Raw genomic sequence first — 24,428 nt, forward strand, 5'->3', positions numbered from 1 at the left:
TTTTGGGAGCGTTCACACAGAGTATTCCCTTCATTAAGAGCCACCCAGCCCTCTCTTCAGAACTGGATCTGACAGCAAAGATGTTGCGTCAAAGATTAGAGCAATCTTGACAGGACTGAGGGCAGAAGCAGGACTGAACATTAAGGAAAGACCCAAGCTAGCTCACAAGGAGGAGAGCGAGGCTCACAAGGGATAAAAGCTGTTATTTACAAGTCCTTCACACTCAGAGAAAGGCAAAGGAAATAACTACCCTCAGGCAGGCTTGTGAAGATACTTTATGTTTAATACATCTGAAAAGAATGCATATACAAAGAACTTAGACATGAAAAAGCATTGGTTCAACACTAATGAGTCTACAGGAAATCGGAATTTTGGAAGATGGAGAAGATTTCACTAAGTCTTAAAAAAACTTTGAATTTGCAGGCCAAAATATATATTTGGTAAAATCCTTACGACGCTTGCAGTTGGTCTACATGCAGACCCTGCACATGATCCTCAGGGGCTGGAGTCCACCTTACAGGTTCAGGTTGCAGAGAAAGGGGTTCCATTAACTGGTCCCGCTGTGGTGCCACACTAAACACCAGAAACCCCTCCCTGCAGTTCCTCCTGACTGACACAGGTCTGTCTTTCCACCCCTCCCTGAAGGATGCCAAGCCATCCAGCGAGGGATGCACCATCAGAGCCAGCTCCAAACCCCATCGCTGCGTACCCTGGGTTCCCCTCAGGGTGTCCAAGCAGCAGATCAGGGTAAGCATTTCTCTTAACAATTAAGGATTGGCAGAAGGTGGATTTGTTAAAAGCCAACTGATCCAGCCAGGCAATGCTTCCAAAGGTGCAGTTATTTCTTCATCACAAGCCAAAAGCTTATGATGGCAAAGACTAAGCGAGACACTGGCAAGTTAAGTTTCAAGTCTGATGGTGCATCCAAGAGAAAATGATTCTCCTATTCCTAAGGCTTCATAATTTAGAGGATGGGGTAGAAATTTATGACCTGCACTGTAAAAAGCCAGCGGAAAAAGATACAAGGCAACTTCAGAGGAGATGCATTTTCTGCACTCCTTCTTAGAGAAGCACCAGCTTGGGACATTTTGCTTTCCTGACTAAAGTCTGCTCACACCCAGGCTGCTGACTGGCTGCAGAACAGCCCTACAAGGTATTGAAACCAGAACTAAGTCTTGCCAGACTGGTTTAAGGGGCAAGGCTTCAGTAAAACAGCCTAAAATTAGTCTGTTACAGAAAAAGTCATTGAGCATGCCTTGATGTTAAACAAAAAAAAAAATTAGAAACAATAAACAAAATAAAAAACTAGTACTGATCAGTGTTTTCTGATAATACATAGTTACTCAAAATTAACTAGTTTAACTGAATTGAGGGGGCACTGGGGAATAAACACTAACATTCTCATCTCACACAGGGATCGTGTGGGGGAGATGGGAGTGCAGGGGCATTTGTCATTATTGCAAAAAACAAATTTTAGAATTTGTATCTTTAGTTTGATTTAAACATTGCTTTTAATGTGACATCAAACACCAGCTTTGCAGAAGGGGCAGTGGAGGGACGTTCATAGCAGCACACACCTGCGAGTCTTCTTCGGCTCCGGGGGCTCCAGGGCAGCCAATATCGCTTCGTCAAATACATTCTTTAGGCCTTTCTGAAAAAGGGGCAAAGAGAGAAGAAAAAGGGGCAGTCTCATTTTTGAGTTTTCACACAAACAAAACCCCAGAAAGCCAAGTGGCAGCCACACCCCCATCTACGGACAGACGGAGGTTTGCCATCGGCAGCTCTCGGTGCCTCGTTTCGGGAACAGGAACGCAAACCCGCTCAGAGCAGACCAGGGCACTTCACACGAAGCAAAACACACGCGCCGAAGGTCATTTCCTTAAGGCAATTTTTATGATTAACTGGCTATACTCGCACGTTTCACACATGCTAATGACAAAGCAGAAAATGTGCTGCGTTCGGATGGGAGAGCTCTGCCTGGAGCACGCTCGGCACAGCAGACACCCGGCCCGTGTGTCAGGGGAGGGGAGACAAGGCAAGCATGCAACGAGAACCTGGTCCAGTACACGCTCCCGTTGGGCATCCAGCCCTAAACACCCCAGGGTTAGAAGCAGCCAGGCAGAGCCCAGAAGCTGCCACGGTAGCAGAGAAGTCGAGCTGGGAGGAGTACACAGAGGTACCAAACACTGCGTTAAGGATTTTAAACTGGAGCCAGGAGATGCAATTCGAATAAAGCTTCATCAGTCATTTATACAAACAACTGCAATTTTTAATTTCAAAATTTAAAGACAAGCTACAATCGATGTTTTTTTTTCTCCTTAAAACAATAAAAATCAGAAGCACGATAGTAAGCAGCAGCTTTACATCTTACAGTAACAGGCTTTAAGGATCTATAATTGAAATGAAGAGCTCTACCACGTTAGTGAAAGCAAGAATTTTAACAGTTCATAAAGCAGTCGCAAGTACATCGATATTTCCTTCCCCCCAAGGACTGACAAATACTCCACTATAGCACAGACAGCCAAAGCAACAGCAACAGAAAAACATCTCACTGCACACAGGAGAACCAGAAAACCCTTCACGTTACAGCGTCACTTGCAGATCACCGGTTCAGGTACTTTTGCCATGCAAATACAGTTTACAAGTTCACAAGTAGAAATCGAAAACACACGCATTGTTTCTTCCAGTCGGACTCAGGAAGATTAAAACAACATCATCATCATCATCTCTTATTCTTTTGATCTTTCTTTAAATAACAATGTAACCAAATCCTTTCCCCCAACAAGCCTGAATTATAAAGCTAGTCACATCTGGCAACCCAAGCAGCAGGGAGTTAAGCGAGTCCAGTTCGTGTTCCACAGTCACAACGTTTTACTAAAGATCTCAAGTACTGTTTTTCAGTCCAAGGGCTAATACAGAGGTTGCTCTAAGATGGTAAGCAGGCACAACAGCTTTCAATCAAGGTGGTTTGATTCATTTTTAACCACGTTTCTACAGTAGTGGGACAGAGGAAGCAGCAGCAAGAGGGGAAGAAGAAAGTTTAGAATATACAGCACTTCCTTTTGGGCTGAGTTTCCGGAGGCTCGAGGGCAGCTAGGATAGCCTCATCAAACACATTCTTCAGACCTCTCTACAAGACAGAGGGGAGGAGAAAAAACAGCAGCCAGGTTAGAGGATTAGAGAAAAACAAGCAGATACAAAGAGCATTCAGGATAGAGCGGGCTGAATTCACAGAGGCAGTAAACAGATTTACTTTGTAAAAAAACAAAGTAGATCCCAGGAGGAAATCTCATTTAGATGACCCATAAGTCAATGACAGAGACAGACAGAACATTTGACAGACAAGGTCAGACAAGACACTCAGAAGGGCAGAGGCACAAACACAGCAATAACATGGGGGTGGGAGCCACACAAGTGGTGGTAGTTTCCACTCCACTGCTGTAGGTACACTGAGGGAGTTTACAGGGGAGTAAATGGAGTGGAGAGCAGCTTGCCCCACCACAGGGACCCAAAAGGTCAGCTAAACCTTTTGCAGTCACCCACTGTGGATAAGGGAGCACCTCGGATGCAGGGACTACTGCTCCCAACTCCCCCAGCGGCAGCTGGTCCAGAGCAAAGGCTCCAAATGACTCCTGCTTTGTGAATTCAGCCCCTGAATAACTGAAGGTCTCGAGATGGCTGGGAACACACAACCTGGGATGGAAGCAGGACCTCCCTGGTAAGCCATCGTCACTGGCAGTCAGTAACTTCAGGTCTTTAGAAGTGATGCAATACCTTACCAGTGCTACTCTGACACCGGGAGCCAGCATGGAAATGATGCATTTCAGTTATTCAGTTTAGTTTCCAAAGCGAGTATAACCACGGGAGGACAGAAAACAGCGTTAGGGCTGGAACAACCGGGGATCCACCACCAGACAAGCAGCGATGACAGAGCTGCAGGGACTCTGCAGGGGTTACACCGGAGCACGGAGCATGCGCTGCGTTTGCCGTGAGCACAACAGGAACTCTGCAGGGTGTTACCGCTCCCCACACGGCTCGGCCGAGTTACACACCACGCCAGGAGTAAAACCTGGCTCACTTTAGGCTAACTGGACTCGCCTAAATCTACTGTCGTGAGTGCGACCTTCATAAATTCGGGAGAACTGCCTTATGACAGCTAAAGGCAAACAGAAAAGCTTCGATTAAATCCCATAAACGACTGCAGTCTGTGCAAAATTTAGACCTTCTTTTTTCTGACATCCTTCAGATGTAACTGGTTTCTCCCTCGCAGGTTATACTGGATATATCTCCCTTTCAGGAAGTCTTTAATCTCGTTTTACTGAAGCACATATATGGGAGAGCTCTAAGGCAGTTCCATCTGGAAGCATTTAAGGCCATCATATTACATACAAGATTATACTTGTATGTATCATCTTGTTTAGGGAAACTACAGTGTACATCCTGTACATCCTCCCCAGCAACTTTTTCTTTTTTTTTTTTTTTAAAATGAGTTACAACCCAGGCTGACAAAAGAGCTAAAGACTTCAGACAAATAACGCCTCTGAAGTCTGTGTACTAATTAGATTTCCTTTCTCTGCAAGAATAAGGCTGTAGCCTAAACTCAATACTGTACTGTTAGACAGATTAAGAACCCAGGCAAGGCAAGAATCAAGAAAACAACCTTCCTTAATTCTCCTACTCAGGGACTTCTGTTTTCCTACTGCACGGGAGAAATTTGTTCAGGAGCCCAGAATTTGGGATTTGTTTTGAAGGAACCTAGCAAAAACCTGAAGAGGAGTAAAACGAGACAGGGACAAAATCGTTGTGAAAACAGGACCAGAGTTAAAAGCCTGGATGACCAAGAGTAATAACATGAAGGGAACTGTGTTCAATACCACAGGCACACAGGCCCATACACCAGTTAAAGTCACGGCTCCTGTGCTGCACTGGGAACAAGCTGAGATCAGGCTGCCTTTTATTCCCTCCATTCACAGACAGCTTGAGGCACTTTATAAAGTTGTGTCAAAACTGTCAACCCAGCACCCAGGGGGGAAAAAGGGACTGAATTCAGTGTTCTCCCTGGTGTGAGCTACTAGCATTGGGTTTTAGAAAGTCCACTCAGACATTTAATCATTCTGCATAACAGAAGCAACAATCAGTTGTAATCTGTTTGTCAGTGTCACCCTTTCCTGACAGCAAAGCCTTATCCACTTGTCACAGTGGCAATGGGCACTATTTGTAGACAAAGGCTGGAGATGGACATTGAAAATGCCTTCATCACAAAAATGGGTTCCACAACATGAGGAAAGGGGGGGTTAAACTGGCTCCCCAGGATAGCACTCATGCAAACTCAGGGAGAAGATATTCTGTCTGTACAGAGAAGAATCAGAAACTCAGCCTCTCGTGATTGACCTCCAGTACAAAAACAAACGTGCTCGCTCCATGATTCTATGATTACTTGCTACTGTGGTGTCAGTCATTTGTAAATTAGTTGGGAAGGAAAAAACCACCCTGGACTGATGAGGTGAACCATGCAGACAGCAGCCAAGGCAAAGAGAGACTGAATATCCAGTTGAGTCTCGCTTCAGCTGAAACCAGCCACTACTGCATTGCCTTGCAGGGAGGAAAAGAATCCTCCTGGTCAGGAAAGCAGCTGGCTTCTGTGCTCAGCAAGCTGCCAGTGAGATCACTCCACACCACCTTCACACATCAGCTACGCTGCTGTTTGCCAGATACTGCTGACAGAGCCAGGGAAAAGGTGTTTTGTGAGGGGAGTCAACCACAAATAAAGGAAGAAAAATGGAGCAGATGCAAACCAACTAGTCCTCCAGGTGAGAAGGCCTCTGAACCCTCCTCCCAGGTCACTCCTGGACTCCTAAAACCACCAGTGGGTATACAAGCACTAACGCTCTGGAAGAAATTCAGGCTGAGCTTTCAAGTGCATAAAGCATTTCACTGCAACAGAGACAGATCAGTCTATCTGGAAATAAAAAGAATGGATAAACACTGACATTTTTTATCACATCAACCCTTGCTCTGGCAATTCTAAGTGTTTCCATGCAATTTGAGCAGACTGTACAAGGCAAGTCTAAAGCTATAGGGGAAAGGGTCTCAATGAGCAATGCAGGACAACGGCCCTGGCAGGTATTTATCCAACTATCAGCTTCTAGAACCTTCAGCGGCATTCAGGATGTGCCAGACACCATCCACAACAGTATTTTGGGGCTGAACAGATCTAAAAGAATTCCAGCTCAAGCACAAATAACCCTCAGCTCGCCTGTGGGCGGTAAGGAAGCACAGCCAAGACCACCTTTGGATCAGGGATTCCCCAGGATGAACCACAGCATCCCTGGCCACACCACCTCCAGTGCCAGTGTCCTGCACAACTCCAGCACAGCTGCTTCATTTGCAGCAAACGCTCAGGCAAAAAGCTTTGCTACAAACAAAAAAAAAAAAAAAAAGCCTCCGGATCCCAAATGGAAGAGCCAACGTGCAATCTGGGCAAAAAGGGGCAAGGTAAGAAAAACTTCAGGCTTTTCAGGAGTTCTGCAATAAAAGTTCTGTGCTCAAGGAAATGAATGCACGATGTAACTGGAGTGAGGGGGCTCGATAATGTGCACCCCTGGTGCCATGCACATCAGGCAGGGACAAATTCTTTACAGAGCAGCATTAAGGAAGCTGTTAAAGAGTGGCAGTCAATTCTCCAAGTGTAGGCACACGGGATTCAGTTCCCAGGGCATCCAATAGTCAAGGCAAAAGGCCAAATAGACAGAAAATGGCTCCCACTCTAGTATTCCTAATTGAAAGGGAAAGGATAATCAGGTTTCCTGGCCTCAAATCAGCTATTTTAGTTGTCTTTAGACTGGCACTCACAAGTTAATTCACACATCATGTTTATGTCTTAAGAACTATTTCATTTTTCTTTTCTGTTTCAACAGAACCTCCATCTGAAGGCGGGCACAGGAAACAGCTCACCACCACCTGCACAGGAAGACAAAGCAGCTCTAGACCTGAAGGCTTTCAGTCTTACAGGTACCAGAATTAACTTTTCTGAGAAGCTTTTTTTTTTTTTAACTTTGCTCTCTTCAGCACTGAGCTGCACTCTGTGCCCTAACCCAATTATTGTCTGTAACACACCTTCTGAGCTTTCAATAGTTATTCTTCTCCAGACAGAAGCAAACACAGCAAGCACATTCTCCTCCATCACTCCTCTACACTAGGCCTAATCCTCACAGGCTGATTTTCTTTGTACCACTGCCAACTCCCTGTGCCTTAGAACAACGAGACAAAGAGAAAGCTACAGTGTCAACAGCAGAAACAAGAGCTTACACCCTTTCACATCCACTTGGAGCTGTTTTTCCCTAGAACTGGAAAAAAAAAAAAAAAAGGCAAGCAGAAATGGTCCAAGACCAACCCTCACCTGCGTAAGCGCAGAGCACTCCACGTATTTGACGGCCTTCAGGTCCCGGGCCAGCTTTTCAGCCGTCTCTGGGGTTATGGGCTTCTGCTTGTTCTTGGCAAGTTTCTCAATCGTTGAGGGATCATCTCTTAGATCAATCTGGGTCCCAACAAGCAGGAAAGGAGTCTTTGGACAGTGGTGAGTAATTTCAGGTACCCACTAAAGACAGAGAAGACACAGCATTTGTTATTAACCACCTATGAAAACTCCTGACGTTTCAGCAGCTTTTCCAGGCAAAGCTCAACCAACCTTTTCTTTCACATTTTCAAATGAAGAAGGAGACACCACCGAAAAACAGACCAGAAATACATCTGTCTGTGGATAGCTGAGGGGTCGTAATCTATCATAGTCTTCCTGACCTAGAGAGGAGAAAATTAACACAGCATTAGACACAGACAACAAAATACTTCCCTTTACAGTGGGTTAGAATGCACATTCCAGCATAATAACATTCCTGTGACTAATCCTAACTCTCAAGCAAAGAGCCAAGCATACCCTGAACCCAAACATTTGGAGATCCTAGTTTTCAAATCCGGAATTCATTCAGTTGCTATGTAACAGTGAGCTGCTGAAAGTCACAGGCGAGGTGGGAAGTCTCTAATACATTTTTAGATCAGACACCCCCAGACTGCATAACGCTTTCCTCAATTAGGAAGAAAAGTTGCAGAACATGGATCCAGTTATAGCTGAGGTTCTCTGCACCTCGTCCATTCCATACAAGGATTATGCCATCAAATTTCATTTCTCTGCAAAAAAAAAAAATCTGCTGTTTGGAGGGAAAAAAAAAAAAACCCAAACAGTTTTGTTCACGAAAATGTTATGACTTATGCTGTGAAGTGTCCCCAGGCAGCAGGCAGAGAATGCTGCTGGTGCACAGGACTGATCAGGCCATCCAGCAGTATTCCCCCAAAATCTCACTGAAGTCCCTGCAGGGGCTGTGTTTTGGAGGAAACCACGCTCTGCCCTTGGAGGGCAGGCAGTCCCTGCAGGGCACCATCAGCACTGACCCACCAGCCTCACTCTGCCCAAGGTCATTCTTAAACCTCCTCCTGCCCAATTCAGCAGCACTCTGTTTTTAGAAAGCAAATCTGGCACTGAAGCTGCCGCACTTTTTGGCAACCAAATCCGAAACACTTGCTAAAAATGTCTCCAATTCCAACTGATGCTCCCTCGCTCATCCTACAGGACAAACACCTCCAAGATCCTGAAGGAGCCAACACAACACCTGGGACACCTCAGTGGAGGAAAATCTACACTTTGAAGGCAGAGATGTAGAGAGCCTGTTACAGCTACTGTGCTTGGCTGGACACAGAAGAATAAGCACTGACCAGAATCATAGTCCCAGAGTGCTTTGGGATGGAAAGGACCTTGAAACCCATCTCATTCTAACCCCCTGCCAAGAGCAGGGACAACTTCCACTAGCCCAGGTTGCTCCAAGCCCCATCCAACCCAGCCTTGAACACTCCCAGGAACGGGGAAGCCACAGCTGCTCTGGGCACCCTGTGCCAGGGCCTCCCCACCTTCAGAGGGAAGAATTTCTTCCTAGCATTTACTCTAAATCTCAAATATCTTGTTGCAATTAACAAACTACTCCCAAAAGACTTGTCTTCCAAGTACAAGCTCAAAAGACTTGTTATTTGTTATATGACAACTAGCAATTGGGGTTTCATCCACTGTGGGACAGGAAAGTTTCCTTAACAGCTACAGGGTTTAACTGGAAACCTAAGATTGTTTCATTAATCAAATTAGACACTAATGATGCATTTAAGAATTTAATCTGTTTCCAGCTGTGTTCTATTCAGGACAATTTCAGGTGTCAGCTGATGAACTAAGGTCCCAAGAAGGACCCTTCTGAAGAGGAGTTATCAACACCAGTTGCTGCCACACCACTTTGGTATTACTGTGTGGTGGGGACTGGGTATCCTGCAGCTGAACTAGTTTGTGTCCTTTCTCGCTACCTTTTCACACACTCAAAGCAGTATGTAGTTGTTTCATCACTGCATGTTTCTCCAGCCAGAACCTGAAACACAGCTTAAACAAGAGGCCATCAGATTTTTAGTTTTAAAAAGCACACAGCGAGAGGGCTTAGGAAATCCACACCCTGATTTCATCCACGTTAAGGATGCAGAGACATAAGTACATTTAAGACATTCTAATGTTAGAGATTCTGTCTTGAAATTTGGTCAAAAAATTGACTACTTACTAAATAAAACCCACATACAATCCACATTTTATTCAACACAAATTTTTCCTTTCCTTGCATTTAAAACCACAAAAACCTTTATCTTTCAGGTATCACCCAGACAAGAGGTAAAAGTCATCTGCAGTCACAAAATAAAACAGCTCTAAAAGAAGTGGAAGGTTTTCTTGTTTTGCTTTGGGTTTTTTGTTGTTGGGTTTTGGGTTCTTTTTTAATAAACTCAATTTAGGAACTCTCAAAAGGTCAGGAATAAAGAATCAAGAAAGATTTTTCCCCTTCCATTAAAAAAGACTCAAAAAAAAACCCCCAAAATCAACAAACAAACAAAAAAAACCCTGTATGTTCCACACCACCTCAGGTGAATCTTGGGCAGGTACAATGACACAAGCACTTGGTTTCTCACCTGCAGTATCAAAGAGGCCCAGGGTGTAAGGCTCTCCTCCAATCATCACTGTTACAGCATAGTTATCAAAAACCTGGCAAGGAAAGAAACACACATTTAAAGAGGATGTGAATAAGCCATCTCTCGGACTATCATCCTACTCACCTTGTCAGAGCACAAGAGACACCTGCACAGGACAAGAGAACCATGAGGCTTACAGCGCTGTGAGCACTAAGGCCAGGAACAGAACAATTCCCTTTGGAATAGGGATACTCCAGCTGCTTCCATGAGGCACTAAACCAAAGGCACATGAGGTACACATGGCAAAAACCACTTAACAAAACACCTGCAACAGTGCTTACCTGTTGCTGCAAAGAGGTTTCCCACACTGCCACAGAAATCCCCACCCTCACCCTCGGTGTGACACAGCAATCACATCCCCACAAGGACAGAACGGGGAATGTCAGCCCTGCCCTTCCAGGGTAACAGCAACGGGGCTGCATCTCACAGCACCCAAATCTCTGAACATAATAAAGTCCATCTTTTCAACAGGGATTTACCCCTCTGAAGGAAGCATTATCTGGTCAAAAATCAGCCTGTGTCAAATTCCTTCCCAATCTAAATGGAAAGTCTGGCTCCAGAGACAAAGTCCTACTGTCTCTGCACAGCAGTGCTGTGCCCTCTGCACAGATCAAAGCCAGCACCCACCAGTAACTTGTTTACAACACAACTGAGCGCCAGGGCCTACCCAAACGCTCACCTCCAACACCCACCCACTCAGCAGTGCCCTGTTTGAGGTCAGCATCCTTCATCCCAATAACCAGGTTATCTTCAGAACCACAACACACAGTGCTGCAAGAAACTGCCTTTGGCAAAAGAATCTTTCCCACTGCAGAGAAACCGAACCCCACCACCTGTCCCTGCACATCCACTGCTCGGGGACTCCTCCAAATGAGGATGGGGAAGTTGTGCCTCCACACAGAACTGCAGCCTGAGCAGCTCCCACAGCTGGAATGAACGCCAGCATGAGAGAGGCCAGCAGCCACCCCAAAAGCTTTTTGTGGAAGTGAGAAGGGAGGGATGTGGAAAATAAGCAGTCACATGCATCTATTAACAGGGTTATAGCACTAGTTTAGGTCCTTGAAGAAAACTACCAAAAACTGAGGTAAGAGCAGTGAGATAGCACTTCAAAACTCAACTTCCCAGAGTTCAGATGTCTCCTTCCCACCTGACTGCCCTGGTTAAAGCAAGACCTGATGCTACCCCAAATTTTCCAACTTTTCACAAATCACAGTGACTGAGAAAGCAACTATGGCCACTACATACCCACAGATCATCAGCCAGAAGCAGAAATCCACCTCTCACACTACTCTGGCTTAGCATTCAAAAATTTAAAGCACTCCAAGAGACTTCACTGCTCATCCCCATTACCACCAGCCCAACCCTTCACACACTGCACTGGCTTTGCCTTACTGGGCAGCCAAGAAAGTGCCCAGCTCAGGCTTTCCCACTGGGAAATATCTGCCATAAAGAGAAAGGGCTGCAGAACACAGAGCCAAGTGAACAGAACCAACCTAATAGTCTGAATTAGTTGTCTCCATCCGTGCTTTGGCCACACTGCTGCAAAAGCACAGCAGGATCTACTGCTCTGTCCATTTACCACTGGAAGCATTAGCTGGAATATCAGAGGTTACATATTAATTTCCAGTGTCTGAAATACAGCCCCAGGCCATTCACAGAATTGGGAAAAGGCCTCTGGTATCTCCAGAACAGTGAGTTCCTCAAGCCATGAAGTTCAGAGGTAAATAATATTCCAGAAAAATGGGGCAGATTTAAAAGGCACTATAAAGAATCCTTAGGACACCCTGAACACACCTCACTGGCAACTCACTTTTGAGTAGGCTTTTTTTTTCACATTCCTCGTTAGAAGAGATTTACAGCCAGTACTACCACGTGCAGGGCAGCACACAAACTTGCAAGCATTCAAAACACACATTTTAAGATCATAACATTTTTCAACATAACAAAGGGGTCATTTCCCTTAAGGGATAAGTATAGAAACACTCATTGCTGAACTCTCTGACCACTTGTGTGTTTTGTCCTGACCATAAAGAACAGCTGAAATAGGACAGGCAGCCTCCCACAGGTTGAGCACAGGATGTGGCTGCCCTAGAAGCATCACAGCAGGATACTTGACGCCACTCAAAAGATACAATTTCAAATGCCACTTCTTCACCAGTCCATAACAGAGCCCATGAGACAGACTGATCTCTGCACTCACAGCACAACCAGCAGGTTCCCAACAGTGGCCACTGCATCCAGCCTGAACACTCTGAGGTTTGGGAGTCCTTTCATCTGTAGCTCCTGATCTACAGCTAAAGACAAACATTTTTGTTCTGTGGAAGCCTGTCCTACACAAGACAAACCTCATATCTGGCAAGTTGAAAAACTCTGGACAGTGTACAAAGCCAATATCTCAAAAAGAGACAATGACATTCACTTCAACCTCTTTTCCACAAACAGAGGACAGTTTTGTAAAGAACTGTTCCAGAAGAGCTTTCAGACCTGGCATCTCAAAGGAGATATCTGGTCTTCCAGATGAGCTACCTGGTCTTTCGAGTTGCTTTATGTTGTAGCTGTAGTTAAATGAGAAGGATTTTAGTGATGAATTTTTTTCACACCACCATATGGTATGCACTTTTCAGGCCCATAATAGAGAAAATTAGTAAAATAGCATCCAGCTGTCCAAGTTTTCCGCAGTAACCTCACTAAAACCTGCCCCAGCTCAGTGGCAGGACACTGATCTTCCACAAGCAAGAGTAAGGAGAAGAGGACTTTCCTAACAGAGAGATTGTGCATATGCCTCACAGGCAGCCAAACCCCTCCCAACTTGATCTTTAGATAAGTCAAGGGATTCAGTATTTCAGAAAAACTGAGCCTGTGAAACTCAAAAGGGTACTTAAAAATAGTCAAGGACTACACACAAAGCTTGCAAGGTCTGGAAGTACAGATGGATGTGACTGCACAGTCTAAATCCAAACACATTCCTGTAAGAACACGGATCAGGACATGCACACCATAAAGGTTAGTTTGGAAGGGAATTCACACCTCCCTGCCCCATCACCACCACCAAACAACCAGAGCCATTCCCACACTTACCGTTGGTACATATTCCGATGGGAATTTATTTGTTGTGTAAGAAATTAAGAGACAGGTTTTACCAACAGCACCATCACCCACGACCACACACTTGATCGTCTGCATAGCTGAAATCTACTAGAATATCAACTCCAAAGAGAACCTGGAATTAAAAAAATAAAGAGAGACATATATTTAGATGTTTCCCATACTCATTAGGGAGCCCAAATCACTAACAGCACATCTGGGATGTGAAAACAAGACATTTTTAAATGAGTTTTTAGATCGTTTCCCTCCATCACACACACACACACAACAGGAAGCTGCTCATGTTCATAAATGAAAAAAATTTTGCCTGGTTACCTAGAGATGGGCAAAACCGGTCTTTGGGCTTTTCCAGATTGTGTTTTTAATGCATGGTAGCATCCAGCCTCAGATGGATGAACCTCTGAAAGCTGCAAGTGCAAACTCTGCTCAGGAACACACCTGCCTCCCAGAGAGGCAACGTGTGCTTCCAAACCGGTTCATGGATAAAAATAAACAAGTACAGACAGAAATAAACATGATTAATTTCTCCTTCCCTCACCTTTTTTAAGGCACAGTTTTACAACCTTTTGGTTAAAGCTGCTATTTAACACATCCCTTTATGCCCACTTTGAAGTGCTCACAGCCATGAGAGCACAGCAGGGCATCCAGATCCCAAGGGAATTACTCTCCAGACATCCCAAAATCCTGATGTACCCAACTGTTCCAGCGCTGTCCCAGCAGAGACTTTAGCACATGAACTAGATCGATATGTGCCATCAATACCTCCTCCCTCCAGTGTCAACACAGCTGCCCTTCATTAATGTATTACTTTAATTAGAAGAATACCAGGCTTCAGGCCATTTCTTCACATACAGGTGTGAAATCTTGACCCCATCAATTTAGAGGCAAAGCTCTCACTGACTTTCAGCATTTCCATTTTATCAGATGTACTTTTATTTACAGCGACAGAGACTTGTTGCAAAGTCTCTGTAAAATCCTGATGGGGGCCAAGGGGGTGCTTAAAGCAGCATATTCACCCTCCTCTGAGGGTGCTGATGTGGCTCTCAGGTGTGGGTAATACTAGTCACCAGCATTCCCACAAGCCCTGGACAGATCCACACACAGTTTTGGGAAATGGCAGCAAAGGCTCTTTTTCAGAGCAGGCCACCAGCCAGCATCTGGTAGGTGGGGCACTCACACTGCCATCTTCTTTCAGGAAGCACAGAGATGATGACTGATTTGTATAAGCATCAGGCATTGCCACCAGCCCTCTCCTCAGTGCCCTATTTCAATATCAAAATAACAGAATCTGTTGATTTATGCAGATCTGAGTCTCACAGCAGGCATCCAGCAGGATGCACAGCACAGACGTACCAACAGGCCCTTCATTAATACAACAAAAAGCTCTGAGATTTGGCTCTGAAGCAAACACAGATTTACTTAGAAAGGACAAAGCAATCATTTCCATTTCAAAAGGCATTTTCTGTGTTCAGAGCAGCTCAACTGTTTACATACAAGTAATATGAAGTCAGGTAACAGCACTGAACATTCACCCCTTCAGAGAAGCTCCTTTTCCACCCTGCAGCCCACAACTCCCCTATCCTGTAATCCTTCCTTGCTGCCCTACCTCCCTCTTCTTTCTACCCTCTTTCCCAATTATTTGCATTTCCTTGTTTACCTGTAATTTGCAGGTTACACATCTGCTTCAGATCACCTGCCCAGAGCCCATAAAGCACACCAGGAGAAAAATCCTGGTTCTGAAGCACTCCCTGTGCTCACTGCAGCACACCAACCCATGATTCTCTACAAATTCAAATTTTGGATAGGCACTTGTACCAGAAAAGCCCTTCTCTGGGAAGGGCTCAGATCAGAGGCTGGGTCTGAGACACACCCCTTGCCCACAGCTCACATTATCCCTGGCACTGAGCTCCTGAACTGAAGCACTGGCGTGGTGCACATCAACAACTCAAACACACACACACCCCTTCACCTTGTTTTTTATGTTTATATAGCTTTATCTCTAAATACTGAAAAATGATGGCATAAATTTAAACAGATGTAGAGTCCTGAGCACAGGTCTCCAAAGTTTTAGCAGTGGGAAAGTGGAGTTGTTGAATAAATTATTTTCCTTGGATTAGTAGGTTTTCTAGATTAGCTGGATGAACTACTTCGTGTTTTGCACTTCTAAGAAGTCCACAGATCACAGCTGAAAATAAGCTCGTTTCTAGGGAGCTTAGGTGCACCTGGGACTTACCCTGCCATAGGAATACTTTAAAGATACATCCATTATTGACTTGTGGTTTAATTTAATCCAAAATGAGATTAAACAGAGAATAACATCCCCAGAGTGCAACGCCAAGGGAGGTAGAAACAAAGAGGTTATAGAGGCTTTGGGTTTGTTCTCCCCCTGAAGTCACCTAAGAAAAGGAAGCCAGCACAAACAGCACCCAGCAGGACTAGGGAACACTTTAAGTAGTTTTAAATAGCTGAGGGAATTGAAACAGGCTTGAAAGTGCTGAAGTCTCAGTCTGAGTGCAGTGAGTGGATTTGGAGCCATGTAATTGGGAGCCATCTGGCCAAGCCCATAGGGGAGAGCTGGTAAGGGCTGGAAATGTAATGCAGGTCAATATGACTTAGTTCTGTTCAACAAGTTCTAAAGATTTCTTCAAAAAAAAAACAAAAAATAAAAATTGCAAAAAAAAATGGAGCACTGAATTGATTTAATTTCTCAAACCTCTCTGTATTGTAACCCAAAACTTCAGTCCTTCAATGAAGTATGTGTTAACTAATGACACTTCTAGTATCTGCTGGATTTTAACTTGTTCAGCAACAAGGATTTCACAAAACTCAACAATGTCACAGAGAACTGGGACCTGGCATGCTGGAAACTATGGATTACACAGCCATGTAATGCCAAATTCATAGGCCATTTTACAGAATTTTGCTTTCAAACTCAGTTACACTTTTACGGAAGACAGCTGATCTGCATTTAGGATTACTCCCAAAAAGTATTAACAGAGATGTGAGTGTTGCAACAAACAGGGAACTGAAGTGTCCAGCAGGACGTTGTGGAGGTCAGAGATCCTTCCTGGTGCAAAGGAAATTCTGCAGCGATGCATTTAGGTCACACAGGCCTGTGCAAGCACCAAGACACTGAATGATCACAGAAGGCTGAAAAAACCCACAGTACCTCTGGCAGGTTCCCACTGACGAAGCACAAGTTGCACAAAATAACTGTCCCAAACACAGCTGACCCCTCCCATGCAAGCCTGACTTTCCAATTCTGAAGGTGAGCACGTGGAACAGGAGCACTTTGGGTTTGCAAACTGTAACTTAGAGCAGCTGTAAGCTGTTCCAGTACCTGTGTGCACGGCTGACTGCAGAATTAAGTGAAATCTGGTGGAGTTTTGTACAGTGTTCCCAACAACCAGAGTCAGAGTCTGCATGATCTCACCCTCACTCTTGCTGTAGGAAGCAGAAACCACAAGCCTTCAAGGTTGTTACAGTTTCTCTTATCCTTAAGGTGCTGCAGTCCGTTTTCAGGTTAAAATGTGTTCGTTCTCCCAGCCAGAGGAAACTGCGCTGTCAGATCTGTGTGCACATCCTGTGTTCGCTTCCTGCCGAGCCCCGGCAGCGCCGCCACTTCCTCTTTCAGGCGGGACTGAAAGTGCTGCCATTTCACCAGCGGGACCGGCTCCCTCGGCTCCCTCCGAGGCACCATCGGCCAAGAACCCTTCCAGGGAGCTCTTTAGGATACACCACTAGCTCGCAAGTTGAACCCCTAACCAGTCCATCACAGCTTCCAGATCCTGTCTGGGCACCTGCTCTGCATTCCAAGAAAACGAACAGAGCCATTTCTGAAAACTAAGATTATTTCCCCCCTCCCCCCCCATGTGATTTTACAGTGAACAGTTTATTCATCTAACTCAAAGCACTCAGGAGTCCACAGTGAAAGGAACAACAGTCACAGGATTTTACTCATGATCTCTGGTAACCATTTTTGCCCTTCCACAATACTTTCATTTCATATCTTATAAAACCACAAAGTTCTAAATAAAGTCTTTGTTTGTACTTGATAATTTGTTCCCAGATTAATCACATCCATTTCAAGGCACCCTTGCCCCACCATTTCAAGGTCCTTGCCCTCTGCTACTTCCTCTCTAGCCCTACTACAAACAAATCTTTCTGTGCTTTTCAAAGTGACAAATCTCTGCAATCAGGGGCAGCAAGGAGAGGTTCTCGCCTGCTCCAATCCAGGCAATCCAATTTTCCTCAGCAGACACCTACCAGCATTACATGGAAAATGTACTGCATACCTGTCTGACAAACAGTACAGGGCAAAAAGGCCACTGCCCAGTTCTCTGCAGAGATCCCAAACCACTAACCAAGGGATCACACGAGCTCAGCTGTCACCTCAAGAGGGAGAAGACCTTGGACTTCTTGGTACACTAACACTATCACAAACCTGCGATAAAAAAAACACAAACAGAAGCCACTCTCTGATTAACAGATGAATTCCAGAAAGACCTACTGGCACAGACAGCAAAACTGTTATCAAGGGCAGTATCACCACGGCCAGAATTCTCCTCTGCACATGTACAGCAACCATCTTCCAACCTCCTAAAAATCATCTTCTTCATGGAGGTCTCACCCCACAACTAAACACATCTGCCACTTCTAAGCCAGTCAGGTGGTAAATGACGTGTAAAAGAATATATTAGGTTCCAAACCACCTGGTGCCCAAGCTCACCTGCCTGTCCTGCCCACAGCTTGCACATCAGCTCTATAAACAAACACATTTGTTCCCAAAGGTTCCAAGCCAAGCTTAAGGCCTGGGTCTTTAGTTCCTTAGACAGAACTCAAACTACAAACCAGAACCAGAGTGGCACTCCCTTAGAAAAACACAAATCATGAACTCCAAGGCAAAACATGCAAAAGCAGAAGAAACCATCTTGCATGCCATCAGTTCAGGATCTTGAAAAGGGCATCCTAATTTAAGCATTGCTTTGAGGTTTTGTTAACTGTCGCTAACAGATCAGACACAGCCTTTTAAATTCTGTCTCAGAATTCGTACCCCACAGGGAGAACTGCCTCCAAAAACCAGTGTTGCTGTTGGGTTTGTGTGTGTGTCTAATTATGAGACACAGCCACAGCGGCTCAGCTGCACTAGAAGCTATGTACAAACACAAGCATTCAGGTAAGGACCTGCATCTGTCTCAATTCAGGGTTGAAGAGCCCCACAGCAGCAGAGCACACCAGTGGGCTCCATCCCACAGTCTCAACCTGGTGTTGGATGCCAGCACAGGAAACCTGGGGCAGGCCCATGAGAGCAAGCAGTGGAAAGAGCCACAAGATCACCATCACCAACGGAGCTGGATCGACATCATGACAGCCCTGAGTTAGCTCACAGGCTCCTGTTGTCCTGAAACCCACAAAGTTTGCCATTGTTATGAGAATCCCTGCTGGAGATAAAGGAGATGTCTGGGATACTGGAGCATCCCTTAGTCTGCCACTCAACCCAACACCTCTGCAGCTTCGAAGCTGCCATTTCTGGACAAGTGACTATCAATTACCAAAGAACAGTAAGAGACTGCTTCTCAAAATGAACTCTCATGGAGCTATCACAGAATATGCTAAGTTGGATCTCACTGTTTGAGACCAGCTGATATTTTCTGTACTTAAGGCAACTTTCTTTTACTAATTCTGTCAGATGCTTTGCACATCTTTGCAAAGTCTCTTCTCAACCACCTGGTACACAAGACAGGAAGTGAGGGTGGCTGGGCAGGGGAATTTTAATAGCCTGAGCCCGAGACACCAGCAGTACCATGACACACATTTCAAGTTTAACAACTTCAAGAAAAAGAAGGGGAAAAACATGTCATCCAATTTTAGTCCTAAATTCAAAACCAGAAAGCTGACCATCCAGATAGAGAGTGTGTGACTCAGCAGGCTCTGCCACACCAGTTACAGCTGTGCCTGCACCTGCTTTACCAGGGGCGTTGCCCACCATCCCACTTCAGGGTTCCAAACCACCACCTTCTCCCGATCACCAACTCCACAGAAAAAAGCACAAAAGTGACAACTTCCCTATTACCACTCTGGTTAAGGTTACACTGTCAAAAGCAGCCCCAGCACCGGAAAAACCTGCCCCAGATTAAGTGCTGGGAAGTGTGTGGGCTTACATTAATGCCTTTTCTGTCAAAGGCATTTTCATCTTCCATCATTACTCTTCGCTTTTCATACTCTACAGGAAGCTGTTTCCCTCAACCATGTAACAAAATCCTGTTCAGGATTTTGATACCACTTAAAAAACCCCTATATTCACTAGCTGAGTTGCATACTGATAATATTTAAGAACACAAGCTGAACCTACACTCCTATTTAGACATAGAACCAAACCAAGGCCCACATGGCCCTGACAGTTCTCTCCACGTTCCCATGGCCAACTACATTTAACAGTGGTGGAAGCTCCTCTATTTTGAGGCGTGTTTTTGCGCCATGGGAAGCACCCTGTCTGAAAATCACTGCAGCAGATCCTGCTCAGAGAACAGGAGAGCTGCAGGTGCTCTATGCACACAGCCAGGAGGAGCCCAGTGTGGAGGGGAGATAGCTCAGGCTGGGTACCAAAGAGCTGTCTGAGGATTGAAGAAATAAAGCTTTGCTAAAAAGCACTGCAAAAGCAACTTCTCCCAGATACTGACTTATCCTGGAGCTGCCCTGCACTCACCTGACCAGCAGAAGGAACCAGAGCAGCTGGAACCACCCCCCTCACCAGCCCAAAACGAGCCCCTGCAGGGCCGAGGCTGCAGGACCAAGAGCCTGCTGGGCAAGTGGCAGCTCCTCAGCAGTCAGCAAAGAAACAAAATGCTCAGAAGAAGTAACAGCTCCCACTCCAGGACGTGAAAGAAGAAGGTGCTTCTGAGAGGAGCCAGGCCTCCCTGAGTCACATCCAAGGCTGCAGGAGCATTTTTGTCGTTATTTCCCCCAAAGAGAACACTCATCACTGGCCAGAAACACAGCACAGCATCCTTCAACTGGAGAAGAGCTGAGCAATTCAAACCAGCCTATTACAAAAAGCAAAACAATTCTGGCAGCCTCAGCTGCTGCTGGGAGTCCAGCACCACACGAGACAGCAAAACTGGGGCTGTCCCAGGGCAGCTCCTGCCCCACAGCAGCTTAAGGTTTGCTCTGACACTGCCTTAGCTGGGTGAAAACCTTCCCCTTCCAGATTTGGTTTGTGCTGGAAAACATGGCTGATCCAACACAATCTGACCGTAAGCATGGACAACTTCACAGGGCTGAGCTGGTACCTGCACACCCTCTCCAGGCAAAGGCCCCAAGGAAGCCCCTTGTGTTCCTGTATTTAAAAGGGGTTTGGTTTTTCATGAGACAAGGGAACAGTGCATGGTCCAACTCTCCTGGCAGGAATTACGCCACAACATTCTAAAGTAACGGGGTGAATTCGCAGCACAAAAGCTTAAAATAGAACAACAGCTTTTAAAAGCTTTTGCAAAACAAACTCTTTGTTTTCTCTCTATAAAATGTCACTTGTTCAGAAGAAAAGTCAACACATCTCAAGGAAAGGACAGCTGCTCTATTGAAAACAGGCCGATCAGTATTTTGAAGCTTTACAACTCTTTAGGACAGTCACTCTCTCGACCTCCAAGATGACAAAGATCATTACACAACAACAACATCACAAACTCTGCTTCTTGCACTCAGTTGTTTTCAGTTTTCTGCACACCCAGGGCCAGGTAAATAAACAATCTAAAGGATCCCCCACCAGGATCTGTGAATACCCTGCCTTAATGCCATTGCTGTCACTGACCTCAGGCATTGACACGGACACCAAGGGCTGCAAAAGGCAGCCAGACACCCTCCAGGAGGGAAAAACCTTGTGCCAGGCTTTAGCCCTTGGAAAAACCCTGGTGAAAGGGCTTCCTTTACCTGCCCTTCCTAGTGGCAATCCTTCCTGGTGGATACCCTTAGCTTGTACAGTGTAAAACCATACAAGTTAATAATAAGTGTGAAGTGTAGGGCTTGAGTTCCACAGGGGTTCTGTTTCTGTTTACTCTTCTTTTAGCAGAACAGTTTCCATTTTAGGTACTTGACCCTCTAGAGCTTCCAGAGCTTTTCTATCAAACACTGAAAACATCATAAACTCCCCAGCCCTGGCCATCAGTTTGAGGCAAACAACCAACCCCAAAGCAGGGCACGTAATGAATTCAGATCATCACTTGCAGCTCATGAATAACCAAGTTCAAAGTAAGCAAATCCAGTGATTAAAATTTCTGCCTGCAAACATGTTTTATTTTGCACCACAGTAGGTTTGGGGTTTTTTTTATTCCTCGCCAAGACTTTAAAAATCCTTTTCCTTGGTGCCACTGAAGCACACAAGCGAACAGTTTAAACACAGAATTATTTCTACAGTCAGCAATACACTGATGGAAGTCTTATATGTGAGTTTAAGACCCGTTCAAATTCAAAATCAAAACTTGCCTAGACTGCCTTTGCCAGAACAGCTTTCCAATGTAGTCAGTTAAATATAAAGGCTTTCTATCTAAGCTGATTTTGCACAAGACCCTTCGGCTAACTGAAAAAGTGAAGCTCTGAGTGCCTTACTGAGTTATCCCTATCAGCCATACGAGGAGCTTGATCCAGGTTTTAAATGCCCTTCAAAAATAAATAAATAAATAAATAAAATAAAAAAGGACGTCTGGGGCACTGCAACTTAACACTTTAACACTTTGAACAGGGACAGCCAGCACCTCCTTCCCTGGGAGAGAAGCACAGACGACCAGGCTGAGCCCCTTCTGACTACACAGTTACCATTTGTCACGGCCTTCTCCTCGCCAGGGCTTGTCTGCCAAGAGGGAAGCAAAGCTGTTCCTGCTCCCCTGGCCACAGCACCCACACAGGCAGGGCACCAGGAACCCCGGCCATTCTGCAGCCCTTCGTTAAGCAGATTTCCAGAGCCAGTTTTTACATTCACAGCTACCTGGCCATACAAGTGTCTCTCACCAGCCTCAAGTTCTGCCTGCTCCTATGTAAAAACACAGTTGAAGCCCAGATGGCTAAAACAGCCATTAGAACACAGATAAGGTGACGTGCTGCTGCAGTATATACACATTTTTAGACAACAACCCTCCAAGTTCGTGGGAGCAAGCGGCGCTGGCTCCTGCCCCGGCTGCAGCACCGAGAGCTGTGCGATGGTCCTGGATAACACAACCCGCAGCCTCGCAGATGCCCAGAAGCGCCTCCCGACTCTTGGGCTGCCCGTGTGCAACACAAACACACACACACACAGAGCCGGAGCTCAGCTCCTCGCACCCGGCCGCGGCTCGGGGCTCCTGCGGCACCGCCCCAGCCCGGCCCGCAGCCCCTCGGGGCTTCTCCCGCAGCCGGGGCCGCACCGGGGCAGGGCCGGGCCCCGCCATGGCCGCGGCAGCTCTTCCTGCGCCGCCCCGAGGGTCCGGCCGCAACAAACCGGGGGAAAGGAGAACAGGGGAGGCGGCGGCCGCCCCGGCACCCCCGGCCCCGCAACAGCAGCGCCCACCGGGGACGAGCCCGCCCCACACCAGGGCGGCTGCCGGGGAGGCCCCGCACACACCGCGGGGCCTGGCAGGGGCGGCTAGGGCGCGCGGCGGGCGGGGATCGGGGGTCCAGGGAGCCGCCGGCGGGCGGGGATCGGGGCCGCTCGGGGGTCGCGGTGCTCGGCCCGGGGGTCCCATCCCGGTCCCATCTCCCTCCCCCCCCGCCCCTCTCACCTCAGGCGCTCGGCCGGGCGTTGGCAGCTCGCTGCGGGGTCTCCGAGGCGCGGGCGGCAGGGGCGTGACGTCACCGCGCAGAGCGCGCCGGGGCGGGGCGGGGGCGGGGCCGGCGCGCGGCGCCCCCTGCCGGCCGCGCGCGCAGCCGATCCCTGAGTGGGAACAGATTCCGGGAGTTTGGTTTGCAGGAAAATTAATTTCTTCAGGAAACGATTTCTACTCTCTGTTAGACCGAATTCTCCATAAATACCATATATATATATTACATAGAAAGTAGTGACCTCATTAGTCATGACCCAATGCGATCACTGAGCACGTGAACAAGGCTTAAAATCCAGTCAGTCCCACTGACTCTTCCCAGGTGATTTTGGGTGAAATCCCCGCTCCTGCCAAGCACAAAGGCAACAGCTGGGTACAGGCTGGGCTGAGCGGGTGAGAGACCATGAACCCAGAGGGACTTGTGGAGTCTCTCACAGGGCACCATCTCCTCGGTTCTCCAGGACTCATCCAAAGCTGTAACCACCAGAGGAGGCTCCAGCTCATCCTCCAGCCACCAGCTCCATCCTTGACTGTGTTCCAGAGGATGCTTATCCTCACACTCAGCTCTACACTCCCTTCCGGGATTTCTGACAGTTCTTTGGGTTTATTTAGAAACAAACCCAGCAGGGATGGCAACACTGGATGGGCTGTTTTGGGGGGAACGGTTCCCCCTTTCCAGCAATCCCTCCCTGCACTCCTGCAGGACCCTCATCCCCGCTTCCCCCACGAGAGCACCGAGCATGAGCCCATCACCTCCTTTGTGTTTCCATACAAATCCACAGCCATGGTGGCTTTGCTTTTTGGGGGGCAAATCCAAGAGAAAGACTTGCCAGCGTCCAGAGGAACCCGCAGAGCAACCAGCAAGTTGTTGAGTGTCTGCTGGAGGTGAAATCCCACCCGAGGCTGTGGAGGTCCCACAACCACCGCGACCCCTTTGCACGTGACAGGGTACAGATACTAATGATGGAAACAGATAAAACTGGGGCAGGAAGCACCACTTCCCAGAGGAGCATTAAATCAACACACATCTGGTGTTGCTGTAATTAGCACCACAGAAAGTGCAGTAATTAACTTTCTCCCTTCCAAGTTAAGATTTAATAACGTGTGGTAAAATCAGACCCAGGGCGACAGGACGAGCGGGGGAAAAAAAAAAAACACATCAAATTAAGACACTTGTGACTTGATAAGGAATTAATTATACCTTGGAATAATAATAATAATAATAGAATAATTGCTGTCAATCTGGCCTTGTGCTTCAAGTGAGGAAGGGCACTGGGAAAAATTGGCTCTGAGGAGCAGGTTCCTGTCAACCAAAGGCTCAGCCATGCTGGGATGTGGGTGAGCTCCTGCACTGGGCAGAGCTGGGAAAAAAAAACCTGGAACAAAAAAAATAACCCACATCTGGGCTGCCAGGGAGCTGCCTCAAACCTCCCCATT

General features: G+C 46.5%; 1 protein-coding gene across 2 annotated transcripts; it reads right to left on the bottom strand.

Moving 5' to 3' along the window:
- Positions 1 to 262: 262 nt before the first annotated feature.
- Positions 263 to 23,038, bottom strand: CDC42 (cell division cycle 42). 2 transcript variants are annotated; one of them, XM_027901874.1, is made up of 6 exons: positions 22,953 to 23,038; positions 13,180 to 13,321; positions 10,042 to 10,114; positions 7,688 to 7,797; positions 7,400 to 7,597; positions 263 to 1,651 (listed from the first exon to the last, which is right to left on the bottom strand). In XM_027901874.1, the coding sequence occupies exons 2-6, from the start codon at positions 13,282 to 13,284 to the stop codon at positions 1,562 to 1,564; spliced, it is 576 nt and encodes a 191-aa protein (XP_027757675.1). In that variant the 5' UTR covers positions 13,285 to 13,321; positions 22,953 to 23,038; the 3' UTR covers positions 263 to 1,561. The 2 variants fall into 2 exon arrangements, with proteins under 2 accessions (XP_027757675.1, XP_027757676.1); XM_027901875.1 differs by lacking the exon at positions 263 to 1,651 and adding an exon at positions 1,962 to 3,130.
- Positions 23,039 to 24,428: the final 1,390 nt, after the last annotated feature.

This window comes from Empidonax traillii, unplaced genomic scaffold, assembly GCF_003031625.1.
Source record: "Empidonax traillii isolate 1590-97213 ecotype Southwest subspecies unplaced genomic scaffold, ASM303162v1 scaffold817:size391546, whole genome shotgun sequence".
Classification (NCBI taxonomy): Eukaryota; Metazoa; Chordata; class Aves; order Passeriformes; family Tyrannidae; genus Empidonax; species Empidonax traillii.